Source organism: Callithrix jacchus, chromosome 5, assembly GCF_049354715.1.
Source record: "Callithrix jacchus isolate 240 chromosome 5, calJac240_pri, whole genome shotgun sequence".
Lineage (NCBI taxonomy): Eukaryota > Metazoa > Chordata > Mammalia > Primates > Cebidae > Callithrix > Callithrix jacchus.
The window spans coordinates 94,755,853-94,770,067 of NC_133506.1; the positions used below are offsets into that span (position 1 = coordinate 94,755,853).

Consider the following 14,215-nt stretch of genomic DNA (forward strand, 5'->3'; position numbering starts at 1 on the left):
AAGTTCTTATTTGAAGTTGAGTACTCTGAGGTTTCTAATATTGTTCGTTTGACCTCTGGCATCTATTTTATTTTTGGATAGAATGTATTCTAGCTGTCTGTATCTTGAACTGGTACTTAGTAAGATCAACATTTATGTAGGAATGTATGTGTTACATTTGTTTTGATAATTGCTTTTTACATTCTAATGAACACATTCTCCAGTGTTGTTATTTATTAGAGTGATTGCAATTCTTTAAGAAAGCTTTCCAGCTTATGTAGTTTTTCTACTAAGATGCCTGCCGCAGAGTCCTTAGTTCTGTGTGTTCAACGTAGTTCTAAATGTGTAAAATGATGTGTTTGTGTATATGTATATATGTACATACATATGATGTACATTTATATTGTGGTTTTAGCATAGACTATGCTTTCTAATCATCATGCCAAAAGCTAAGCCCGCCAGCTTCCTTTTTCTTTCATTGACTTGGATATAGTATTTGAGTTATTTTAATCATTAAGTGCTCATAAAAATCACCTTACTAGAATGTTTGGAAACTGTATAACATTGTTGAAAAACTGTAAACTATTGATAAACTATACTTGTTGATAAAACATAATTATTGAAAAATCTTTATTGCTGACTTAGGGGCTTTGGTCTTCTTAAAGTTGACAGCGCATCTAAGCAGACTAAACACATCTTTTTTTAAGATTCCATGAAATACACATTGTAGACTCAAAGATAATTTTTAGAGATATATAATGTTTGATTTTTTTTTCTTTTTTTAAGTAGAGATGGGGTCTTGCTATGTTGACCAGGCTGGTCTTGAACTCCTGGCCTCAAGTGGTCTTCCCATCTTGGCCTCCTAAAGTACTGGGATTACAAGTGTGAGCCACTGCACCTGGCCTGGTTTTACGATACTAGAATAATATTGCTAAAGTTAAAAGACTATTGAAGTTAGATGTGAGCACTTTGATGTAAATTGTTAAAACAGTCGAGTTTTTTTCCTAGGTTTCGTGTTACCAGTCAGATAAATTTTCTCTACTGAAACTGGGTTTCTTTCTTAAAGAAAGAAATGTCTTTCTTTAAGACATTTAAGAGAAATGTCTTAAACATTTTTAGCTTTGGTTTTTAGCATAATTTTCAAAAATGGTAGTTACTAGTACCTTTAAAATAGATGGTGATCGTGAACATGAATGAAAGTAATTTTGGGGCCGGGTGCAGTGGTTCACACCTGTAATCCCAACACTTTGGGAGGCCGAGGCAGGCGGATCATAAAGTCAGGAGTTCAAGACCAGCCTGGCCAACATGGTGAAACCCCATCTGTACTAAAAATACAAAAATTAGTTGGGCATAGTGGCACATGCCTATAATCCCAGCTACTTGAGAGGCTGAGGCAGGAGAATTGCTTGAACTAGGACCCGAGAGGCGGAGGTTGCAGTGAGCCAAGATCATGCCACTGCACTCCAGCCTGGGCTACAGAGCGAGACTCAGTCTCAAAAAAAGTAATTTGGGGAGGTTGGGGTTTTTGTTTTTTTTTTTTTGAGACAGAGTTTCGCTCTTGTTACCCAGGCTGGAGTGCAATGGTGCGATCTCGGCTCACTGCAACCTCCGCCTCCTGGGTTCAGGCAATTCTCCTGCCTCAGCCTCCCGAGTAGCTGGGACTACAGGCACGCGCCACCGTGCCCAGCTAATTTTTTGTATTTTTAGTAGAGACGGGGTTTCACCATGTTGACCAGGATGGTCTCGATCTCTTGTGATCCACCCGCCTCAGCCTCCCAAAGTGCTGGGATTACAGGCTTGAGCCACCGCACCCTGCCTGGGGAGGTTGGGTTTTAACTGCTGTCAGATTTTACTGAATGCTATTGAATAGTAAATGACTTTTTTTTTTTTCTTGAGACAGAGTCTCGCTCTGTTACCCAGGCTGGAGTGCAGTGGCGTGATCTTGGCTCACTGCAACTTCCACCTTTTGGAAGCGATTCTCCTGCCTCAGCCTCCCAAGTAACTGAGACTACAGGCATGTGCCATCACAACTGGCTAATTTTTTGTATTTTTAGTAGAGATGGGGTTTCACTCTGTTAGCCAGCATGGTCTTGATCTCCTGACCTCATGATCCATCTGCCTCAGCCTCCCAAAGTGCTGGGGTTATAGGCGTGAGCCACTGTGCCCGGCCAATATAACTGTTTTTCTTTTGAGACAGAGTCTTGCGTTGTCATCTGTGCTGAAGTGTAATGGTGTGATCTCGGCTCACTGCGACCTCCACCTCCTGGGTTTAAGTGATTCTCCGGTCTCAGTCTCCCAAGTAGCTGGGATTATAGGCGCATGCCACCACGCCCGGTTAAGTTTTTGTATTTTTAGTAGAGATGGAGTTTCATCGTGTTTCCCCAGGCTGGTCTTGAACTTCTGAGCTCAGGCAGTCCACCTGCCTTGGCCTCCCAAAGCGCTAGGATTACAGGCATGAGCCAATGCTATTGGCTATAAATAACTTTTATAAATTTATCAGAGTGGAAGTGATTGAAATAGTAAACTGAAATACAACTAGGAATGGTTTGTGATCATATTTACTGTTCCAAAGCCTGTCCTGTACTGTTTTAGTTTGCATAGTCAGTAGTATTTATATAATGTTTTAGCTTTCTTTAAAAATCTGTTATTTACTTTAGAATGTTGTTACTTAAATCAGACATACCTTAAAGAATAATAAGGTCTTTTCAGATGGAATATATTTGTCTTGCCCTTTTCTTTGCTCTGGGGACAGCGTCTGCCTCCCTCTTGGGGTAATTAGTCTGCTTCTGTCTCTCAAGCTAACTCCTTTTTCATTTCTTCCCATCTGTGGCACTCTATTTCCTTCTTTTAAGCTCCCCTGAGAAGAGAGCAGCTGGACAGTACAGAGTAGCATCAGCTGCTGGAGGCAGTCCTGAGTTCCAAGAGGTGTAGCACTGAGGAAAGGGGAACCGGAAGGACCCAGGTGGTAGCTAAAAAGCTGGTTAATTTAGCTTGAGCCTGCTCTTCACAGGCAGTGTCCTTCTGTTTGGTTCAGCACCCACCACATCTTGTTACTGAAGTGTTTTTTATTATGGTGATAATATTGCCCTTGTTTTTCTTGGTAGTAGGGGAAGAGGGAAAGCATTCCTTTTTGCAAAGATTTTAATTTTCAATTTTTCCTAACTGGAATATTCAATAACAAAAATACAGAATTGCCTTTGGTTAACCTTGTTAGCTCCTTTGTGTCATGCAGTGTATTTTAAAAAATAAACTTTAATGAACCAATATTGATACTTTATTATTAATGAAAGTGTATATTTTATTTGAACTTCCTTTTTTTTTTGCCTAATAGCCCTTTTTTCCCTAGGATTCCGTCTAAGATACCCATATTGCATTTAATCGTCATGTTTCCTTAGGCTTTGCTAGACTGACAGTTTCTCAGACTTTCCTTGGGTTTGATGATTTAGACAGTTGTGAAGAGTCTGCTCAGATTCCATAGTGCATTTTAAATTTCAGTCTCTCACTCTTATGTCACTTAGCACTTGTTTAGGTTACCTTCCTTTCAAGTTTAGCTGATGTTTAGAAATAGAATGTAAACTGATTTTATTACTAACTGGCAAAGATCAGTTACAGCAAATCAAATCTGATTTAATACATACTTTAAACTCTCAGTTACTCATTTTGTAGCAGTAAGTCAATACTATTGAGCAAAGTAATTTGCAAAGGCTGTATGATTTTTAGATTAGGATTTGTGCTAACTAGTATTAACCTAACCATAACATTCCAGAAGGATATTTGTTCAAAAATCTCTTGAATTCCAAAGCTAAACATAGATTATTCTTTTGCTTTTTGCTTTATCCTCTATAGGATAATGGATAGTTAAATCAGCGTCGATATGTTTTGATACAAAGAGGATTAGGAATAAAACTCCTTTCTGATTACAGCCTTTTTTAAAAAAATTAAATTTTGTAGCTGACTTTGTTTAGTGGTTGTGTAATAGTGGGTGACGGGTATAAAATTGGTGATGAGAAAATCTTAGCTCAGTCCCTCTGGTCAAAAATCTCTATAGTGGGTAGGACTGGTACTTTTAAGTGTACTGTTAATTTGCTTCAGAGCCAGATTGTTTCATTTTCATTAGTGTGTTCTTGAAGGATAGTTTTCTATGTATTTTTATTCTGTGTTCTAACCTTTTTGGAATTCGATTGCTGTCATTGCTTTTATTCTTTCCATTTAAATAAAAATAAAAGCAAAAACTGCGTCCTCTCCCGTTTGTCATCTTAAAAAAATCATAGCAAGTTAGACTATGATGAGACTCTTTGAGAAAACTGATACCTCGTGAACTAAAAAAAAAAGAAAAAAACTCAGGGCTAAAAATATTTGTTCTTTTTCCTGGCTCCTGAGGTCTGTAAAGTGAATTTTAGTAACATGTCCAGATAGTGTCATTATACCAGAATTTCATCATAATGAATTGTGCTCAAACTAAGTGGACCGCTGTTCTGAATTTAATTTCGGATGTTGTTATTGAAGAATATTAACTATAGTGGACTTTAACCTTAAACGACAGCTGTTAATAGAATTGACAAATAGATAAACAGCAGCCAGGCATAGGAATCTAGTTCTAGCCAAACTAAAACATTGTTTTGTGCCCCAGGTAGTCTAATTCATTTCTACTGCTGTAAAATTTGCTTGTGATGTGACCCAACTCTTAAAATTGATTAGTCTTCTAGGTGACAACTTCATTTGCTATATTTTTTCTGCATACTGTTCTTTTTGATCAAGTGTATCTTCTAAGTTTTCAGGTTAAACAACATACTAGGCTGTTTTTAAATGAGTTTTTCAAGTTTTGCCATAGATAATGATGCAGCCTACTTAAGGCTCTCAGAATATTTGTTGAATGTATGGATTATTAATGATTATTCAGGAGAAATACTGATCTAGCATTTAAACATTTCTTTTTATTTTTTCAGGAAATACATGGTATTTTCTACCATGTTAATTTTTGAACTATTATTCATTAGCATATGTTACACTTTAATAGTTTAGCAAAATGATATAGGAGAAGATTTCCTTTTTATCAGCTCTTCCCTGTGGAGGTATTTAAAGCTGTCAGTTTTGAGAAAAATGTTGAGTGCAGGGTATATCTGCTTTTTTGGTTTTGGTTTTTTTTTTCCTCATCGATAGAGAATTATTTTGATGACCTATCACATACTTTGGCACCACTGTAATCTGTATCTTCAGGAAAAAAATATAGTAATCAGATTTAGCATTTGTGCTTTTATGTTTTCTTCCAATAAATACTCCATAAAAATTTCAAGAAACACTGATGATTAAGAAGTGTAATGCTAATAGTAACAGAAAAGTACTAAGAATGCCGAGTTGAAACTTGTTCTTTTCTCTGTACGTAGAGCTACAAGAGGAGGAAATTTTTTTTTTTGGAGAGATGGAGTCTCACTTTGTCACTCAGCCTTCACTGCTTAATCATAGCTCACTGTAGCCTCCAAATCCTGGACTCAAGCAATTCTCCCACCTCAGCCTCCCCAGCAGCTGGGACTACAGGCATGTGCCACTGTGCCCCACTAACTGAAAAAAAAAAAAGGTTTTTTATAGTCCAAGCAAATATAACCCAGGAGTTCAAGACTAACCTATGTTGTCAGGTTAGTCTTGAACTCCTGGCCTCAAGTGATCCTTCTGTCTTAGCTTCCCAAGTAGCTGGGATTACAGGCATGAGTCACTCACTACACCTGGCTAGAGGAGCAAAGTATTTAACTAGATTAAGCAAACTTTTTCAATTAGGCTGTTAAGTTCAAAAGAGGTAGCTAAAGATTTGTCAAGTGTTCTTTTCTCCCATACCTCCCTATTATAATGCTAGTGTTGAGATTTAAGAACTTGTTTTAATTAGTGTAAGTAGTACATCTCACTATGTGTTGGGTGGGTTGGTTGTATCATTTCACTTTTCATATCTGAATACAACATATAGAGAGTACTTGTATTACGGTTATTAGATTGTCAGAATATTAGAAGCTTGGCTTAATAGGCTTCTTGATTCTAAATGATTCCCAAGAAAACCAAAAACCTTCAGACTTTTTATTGAGTGTTATTAGGACTTATTCTCATGTTTTTCAGCAATGAAATATGAAATTATATTACTTTAGTGTAATGGTTGCTTAGTTGCTTGCCATATAGATGAAGATATACTTCAGATGTTGGAGTTAGAAAACCACAACAGGTGGTGTCTGCTTGTTTGTTTTATGTGTTAAATGAGACACTAAATGTCTCACATTTAGTGTCTCATTTCGTGTTAATGAGAATTGTGGGCATTTGGGGACATAAGATGCGTACTCCCTCTGAAAGTATTAGAATAATGAGGGAGAAATCTACTGATTACTTTTCTAAACCATATTCAGTATTCTTTTTTTTTTTTTGAAATAGAGTCTTGCTCTGTCACCAAGCTGGAGTACAGTGGCGTGATCTTGGTTTACTGCAACCTCCGCCTCCCGATTGAAGAGATTCTCCTACCTCAGCCTCCCAGGCAGCTGGGACTACAGGTGCATGCCATGACACCTGACTAATTTTGTGTTTTTAGTAGAGATGGGGTTTCACCATGTTGGCCAGGCTGGTCTTGAACTCCTGACCTCAGATGATCCTCTTGCCTTGGCCTCCCAAAGTGCTCAGATTACATGCATGAGCCACTGCACATGGCCTCACATTCAGTATTCTTAAATCATTTGGTAGATTTTTAAAAATACTATAACTTTTTAGAATTTCATGTGAAAATTTATAAATTAATGTGTTTTAGCTTTTGCTATTGCAAATTTTTTTCTTTTTCTTTTTTTTTTTGAGGCAGAGTCTTGCTGTGTTGCCCAACGAGCTTGGCTCACTGCAACTTCCGCCTTTCTGGCTCAAGTGATTCTCGTCCCTCAGCCTCCTGAGTAGCTGGGACTACGGGCATGCACCACCACTTCCAGCTAATTTTTATATTTTTAGTAGCGCCTAGGGTTTACCATGTTGGCCAGGCTGGTCTCAAACTCCTGGCCTCCAGTGATCCACTTGTCTCAGCCTCCTTATGTGCTGGGATTACAGTGTGAGCCACCACATCTGGCCAAGATTTATTTACTGTTTTAGGAAGAAGGCAAAGTCATTCTCTAGTTTTTAAATGAATAATTTACTTGACATTTATAGCAACTCTACAACTTTGATACTTATAAATTGTAACTGTGTCTTCAAATGGTTTATTTGAAGTTTATAGCAACTCTACAACTTTGATACTTATAAATGGTAACTGTCTTGGGTCTTTGATGCTTTAAAACTGAAGTAGTTAGGGAAAAGATTTTGGTAATGGCTTCATATGTAGAACAAGTGTTTAACCATTGGAAGTTAGGGATTTTTGAAATAAAAGGTAATAAAAATAAAAGATACTAAATTGATTATAAAGCGGTGAAGAATTGGGAGATATTCCTAACGTAATTCTGTTGGAATTAAGAACATGTATATTCTAGTAGTCATAAGTCTCATAATTTGAGGTAAAAGTCTGAATGTAGCTACTTAAGTTTGAAATTGTAGGACCTCATTAAACTGAAAGCAGATCAATTGAGAAAGATTATTTTCTCTTTTTTTGTCATCAACTCACAAATATGCTTGTGATCTAGAACTTTTAATTAAGGGAAGTCACTTTGTACCACTTCTCTCTTCTCCTAGTCTAAGACTTTCTTTAATAAAGTGAAACCCATAAATGTTTTTGTTTTAAGTGGAAGTAGATAAAGGTGTCTCTGATATAATGGAATGTGAAGTTTTCCTATTTAATATTTAAGATTAATATTAATGACTTAAGAAGTTATTTCTGTTCTGAAATATTATTTTCTAAAGCTTATTCCACTTTTTAATTTTTCCCCTAAGCTTACCTTTTTTTTTTTTGAGACTGAGTCTCGCTTTGTCCCAGGCTGGAGTACAGTGGCACAATCTTGGCTCACTGTAACCTCTGCCTCCCAGGTTCAAGTGATTCTCCCACCTCAGCCTCCCAAGTAGCTGGGATTACAGGGCTGCACTATCACTCCTGGTTAATTTCTGTATTTGTAGTGGAAATGAGGTTTCACCATGGTGGCGAGACTGGTCTCGAACTCCTGACCTCAGGTGATCTGCCTGACTCAGGCTCCCAAAGTACTGGGATTACAGGTGTGAGCCATCATAAAGCTTATTTAAAAGTTTATTAAAAAAAAAAATAGTTGCTTTGAAAGACTTGACTATCATTTAGGAAAAAACATAAAGTCAACATTAGCCTTTGTAGTGGCACAGAATTTCTAGTGCAGTTAAAGTCCACTGTCGTTAAGCTTTTTAGTTAATGCTTATTCTACCCATTTATTGTATAAGTTGCACATATAAACCATGTGTGACTCTTAATACATGTCTCTGCTTTTATTCAAAAGCCCATATTGTGTCTATTATTTTTTCTATGGTCATAGTGTGTATGCATTTTTGGTGTCAAATTGAGAAAGGTTTATCTTTTATTTTTACTTAAAAATTGAACATGAATGGCTCATATTTATAAAGTGTTTATGAAGGGTATATAGGCTCTAGAAGGATAGTTAATTATATTTGGACTAAGCAATTTAAAATCTTGTAATGAAAGTTAAAATGCTGAAGTGGTATCATTATTTGTAGCAGGATTTATTGGATACTTGTGACCAATATGAAATGGATAGAGTTCAAAAAAGTTTTTTCTGACCTACACCCAGATTTATCTCAAAATGACTGTGTTAATGTTTGGTAAATTAACTTGGATTGATTAATAGATTTGCTGGCAAAATTGAAACTATATAGTTAGTGAAGATAGTTATAATTTTATATGACAGAAGTGCCATTTACAATTCAAGTCTTTAAATTTTTAAATTTCTCCCCCAAGTAAAGGATCCTATACTGAATAATAATCATGGGAATCATTTGGTTGAAATGAGACCTAAGGTGGCTGATAGTGCGCTGCTTGCTAGGCTCTGTGCCAACAGCTTCCTTTTTATTCATCTCTTAGTTTTATAGTGGAGTCTTTGATTAGAATGCTTATGGACATGAAGAGTTCTGACTTTAATTATTAACTGGCTAATTTTTTTGGCAAGTGAATGACTGGGGGAATTAGGACAAAGTAACAAGTGAGCCAGCTTAAAAATTGGCGTAGTAAGTATAGAGTGTGTTTAATATTTTCCAGGTTATACAAACAAGTGTCCTTTTCATTAATACAGAAACCAATTCAGTATGTTCATGATGTCATTACCTTTTTATAAGGTGGAAAAATACTTTTCAGGTAATTTAATAGAATATATGGCACTTAGACCTTTTATTCCTTGTGGAGTAACTTTGAAACCTGATAATGTCTAGATATATATCGAAGTGATTGTAGCATAATATTCTGGGGTGAGATAGTGTTGATGAATCTAGTGTTTAAACTGTAACCTTTCTTGCTGGGCTCTAAATAGATGTAGTGCCACTATTTTACTTATTGTTTCCTTCATTTATCTTTTAGAAGAAGAAGATGGAGTGTGGGAGAATGGACTTTCCTATGAATGCCGTACTCTGCTTTTCAAAGCAGTTCACAATCTATTGGAACGGTGTTTAATGAACAGGAATTTTGTACGTATTGGCAAGTGGTTTGTAAAGCCTTATGAAAAAGATGAAAAACCTATAAATAAAAGGTAAGTTATCTTAAATTCTGCCATATATTTCTTCAGATTTGTTTTTGTGTCTTTACAGAGAATGTGGGATAAAACAAGCTAAAATCACACAGACATATTCAGGAGGTTATCTTTGACAAAGTACTAGATAATATGCAGGTTTTTTTTTTTTAATCACTTTACCCTTTCCCTTTCACTTTAAGAATTTTCTTACAGTAGGAATAGGCTGTATTTTAATACAGTGGCCTAAATTTGATTTGGGATAATAGACAAAATTTGGGATGAAAGCAGAGACTTAGGCATGGAAGTATCTCTTTTTTTTTTTTTAAGTACTCGTGGAAATAAATGCACAGCACTCTGATGTTAAAGTTAAGTAATATTAACACCTGTTAAAGATAGTGATCTGTGATTAGGTTTTGGATAAAGTTAACCCTTCTCATTCCTAATCTCTCAATTCCCTTTAATTGAAGTAATTTACATTTGTGTTTTCCATATAAGACCATTTACTCTTGGAGAGTTTATAATTTTCTTGAGCAATGAATTAAGCAAATTTATGACACTAATTATTAGAGTAGTTGCAGATAGAGGCACAAAAAACTTTTGATAGATACCTCCTTTTCCCAGGCAATTAAAAGCTTCAGGTTACTATACCTCTCTGTGATTTAGATAGTCTGTCCAAAGATTAAGTTCCCAGCAGTCATTGAGTTAGTGAGGCTTCGAGAGATAGGAACCAGTGGGAAGTAGGATGGGATGTAGGGAAGAGACAATTAAAAGGAACTTACTAACTTTCCTGAAAAATGTGAGAGGATGTGAGAGGATATAATGTGAACATTTGGTTGAGATTGTAATCATTTTGAGGTACCATCTTTCATGTTACATAGGTGCATCTTTTTTCATGTGCACCTGGAGTTTTTAGTTTTAGTAGACTAGATGAGTAGATAAGCCTGGATAAATAAAGTTGCTTTCATTTTTTTCTCTTTGAAAATTTATATAAACCTTTATTTTAACAAGATATTTGTACAAGTTTGGAATGCATTCAGCTGCAGATGACAGAAAAACATTAACTACTTGGCTTATGTAGGGATTGATTTTTCTCAATAGCAAGGAGTATGGAGGTAGATAGTTTATTGCTGGTATATCTGTTCAATAATGTCATCAAGGGTTCAGGGTTCCCCTGAGTTTTCTGCTGTGCCATCTTTACATCCTCATGGTCCTCCTGGATGTTGCACCTCGAGATCTCACAGTGGATTCCAGGCAGGAAGAGAAAGGAAGGGAGGAAATAAGAAGTTGTGGTACCAGAGTCATAAAGTAAATTATTTTCTGGAAACTTTAGCTGACATATTTTTGGCCATAGTAAGAGAAACAAATGTCTTTTATTTGGAAACAGCTGCTCTGAACAAAATGAAGTTTATGTTAGTAAGAAGAAAAGGGAAGTAGATATTAGATAGATATCAAAGACTGAAGAAGTAGAAATGGGTATTGGGTAGGCAGTTAGCAATATCTGCCATATACATTCATTGATTCATTCAAGACAGAGTCTCACTCTCTGTTGCCCAGTTTGGAGTGCAGTGGTGCAGTTGCAGCTTACTGCAACCTCCACCTCTCAGGTTCAAGCAATTCTCCTGACTCAGCCTCCCGAGTAGCTAGGATTACAGGTGGGTGCCCACCACACCTGGCTAATTTTGTGTAATTTTAGTAGAGGCAGGGTTTCACTATGTTGCCCAGGCTGGTCTTGAACTTCTGAGCTCAGGCAGTTTGCCTGCCTCAGCCTCCTAGATTGCTGGGATTAGAGACATGAGAAACCTCTCCCGGTCAGCTGTATACATTGATATGGTTTTAAGAAGTCAAACAGGTTACCAAGATTTAAAATGAAAAACTGGGATCCTGAGTCCCAGTTAATAGATTTGTTCCTCAGAAGCAATCCCTTTTAATTTCTGTTTCTTTTACATTAACTGTTTAAAACTTTTGAAGGAAATAACATGCTTATTCTTGAATTATCAGTTAGGATTAATTTAGTGGATTTTTTTTTTTTTCTTTTTTTTTGGCCACAGCAGCCTATCATTGGAATTCTACTGACTTTCTGTTGAGAGGATAGCTGTCTTACTTCCCCTCACTTAACACTTGGACATTGGCACTCTTGCACACACTCTTCTTTTCCCTCTTCCTTCTTTCCCTTTCCTTCTTTCTTTCTTTTTTTTTTTTGACAGAATCTTACTCTGTTGCCCAGGTTGGAGTGCAATGGTGTGATGTCAGCTCATTGCAACCTCTGCCCCCCGAGTTCAAGTGATTCTCCTGCCTCAGCCTTCCCAGTAGCTGAGATTACAGGTGCCTGCCATCACGCCCAGCTGATTTTCGTGTTTTTAGTAGAGACAGGGTTTCACCATGTTTGCCAGGCTGGTCTCGAACTCCTGAGCTCAAGTGATCCACTCGCCTCAGCCTCCCAAAGTGCTGGGATTACAGGTGTGAGCCACCGTGCCCAGCTCCCTCTCTCTTTCCTTATCTTGCCAATATAGTTCTAAGTTTTGGTAAAAACAGTATTTATTTTTATACTCTTATAATTATATAAATATCATTTGTAACTGAGCGATATTTTATTGAAACACATTTTATATTGAAACACATTTCATTTCTTGAACATCTTTTTGTTTTCCCAGGTGTTAATGATTATCTTTGTTTTCACTTAATTATCTGTATTAGGAGTTGGTGAACTCCTGCCTATACTCTACCACCTGTTTTTATAAATAAAGTTTTTTTGTAACGCAGCCATGCTCATTCATTGATGGATTGTTTTATGGCTGCTTTCACATTAGAGAAGAGTTAAATAGTTACAATAGAGACAGTTGGCCTGCAAAGCCAAAAATACTTAGCTGAAATTTTTACTATCTGATTTTTTTTGTAGTTTGCTGACTCCTAATCTATGTACCAATTGGTAATTCATCCCTAGACTATCTACTAGAAGTATAAATCACTCCTCCCTACCTTCAGGGACTTTGTATAATCTTGTTAAGTTTCCTTTTTTCCCCCTCTTGTTAATATCCCTGTTGTTACTCTTCACTCTTCTTTTCCTATTTGGATTAGTAGTTCTGTAGTCCTGTTTCACAGCAGTCATCTTGGGAATTCCCTTTGCTTTTCCCTTCGTATTAGATCCTCTTTTCCTAAATCTCATTTCTATTTTTTGGTCTTATTTACTGTTATGGTGGTGCCCAATCTGAGAGAAGTTTCCTGAGAATGCAAGGATAGTAATACTTTTGAGATCCTGAATGTTGGAATTCTGAGTCAAACTACAGAATCACAGGCCCTTAAGTTTCTTTCTTTTTTACCCTTATAATTGATAGTTTTGTCTGGGTATAGAATCTTTGATTAATAACCCTCTTAGACTTCTGGGCACTAAAATGCTAACTGGAAGTTCTGTGTATGTGAGTAGCTTATGATCTTGCAGGCTTTACTTGAGTGAATGGTCTGGGGACTTGACCATTTTTATATATTGGGTGCCTGTCACCCAGATGTCACTATTTGTATGCCCGTGTCACCTACTTCAGTTGGTTTTCCCAGAGGAGACTTTCTATGCTCTGACTAGTGGGTATAAGCATGGCTGCCAGTGTTTAGTGAACCTGTTGGGCAAAGGAGGTTTGGGGGTGGGGCTCACTTACATAGTAGTAGTAAGATTTTCACTTAATCTTTTAAATAAATCACCTCAGGTGTATCTGAATATCTCTAGTTTTGAGTCCCTCTGTTTCAGTCATATCAGAGTGGACCTCTAAGTTTTTCACTGAGCTGGAGGAAAGTGGAGAGTCTGTAATATATTTGAATTTTCTTTTTTCTTTTTTTTTTTTTTTGAGTCTCACTCTGTCACCAGGCTGGAGTATAGTGGTGCGATCTTGGCTCACTGTATCCTCCGCCTCCTGGGTTCAAGCAATTCTAATACCTCAGCCTCCCAGGTAACTGGGACCACAGACAAATGTTACCATGCCTGGCTAATTTTTGTATTTTTAGGGAGACGGGGTTTCGCCATGTTGGCTAGGGAAGGTGGAGGTAAATGAATGTGTTCAATAAGCCATGCAAGATACCAGAAGTATTTTTCTTTTTTTTTGAAGCAAAGTCTTGCTGTCACCCAGGCTGGAGTGCAGTGGTGTGATCTCGGCTCACTATAACCTCTGCCTCCTGAGTTCAAGCAATTCTCCTGCCTCAGCCTCCAGAGTAGCTGTAGTGGGATTACAGGCACCCGCCACCATACCCGGCTAGTTTTTATATTTTCAGTAGAGATCATATTGGCCAGGCTGGTCTCGAACTCCTGACCTCCTGATCTGCCCGCCTCAGCCTCCCAAAGTGCTGGGATTACAGGCATGAGCCACCATGCCCTCTTCCCTTTTAAAAAAAAAAATTAGGATGGGGTCTTGCTCTGTACCCAGGCTGGATTGCAGTAGCACAATCATAATGCATTGCAGTCTCAAACTTCTGGGCTTTATTAGTTCTCCCACCACAGCCTCCAGAGTAGCTGGGACTATAGGTGCACACCACCCACACCTGTCCAAGAACTTTCTTAAGTTTCTATTTGGTTAAGATTTTTGTAATGTTGAATCCGTTACAGCCATTTAGCTGAG

General features: G+C 37.3%; 1 protein-coding gene across 4 annotated transcripts in view; it reads left to right on the top strand.

Moving 5' to 3' along the window:
• Nucleotides 1-14,215, top strand: part of MED13 (mediator complex subunit 13) — a 232,951-nt gene that overhangs the window by 127,074 nt on the left and 91,662 nt on the right. For 3 of the 4 annotated variants that reach the window (XR_013535714.1, XM_078373689.1, XM_002748181.6), the window contains one exon: nt 9,467-9,635. Coding sequence is in view for 2 of the 4 variants with exons in the window: in XM_078373689.1 (XP_078229815.1) it covers nt 9,467-9,635 (169 nt within the window). In the remaining 2 variants the exon portion in view is untranslated. Of the gene's footprint in view, nt 1-9,464; nt 9,636-14,215 lie in introns of those variants that run through there. The other variant, XM_054256097.2, reaches the window with a different exon arrangement.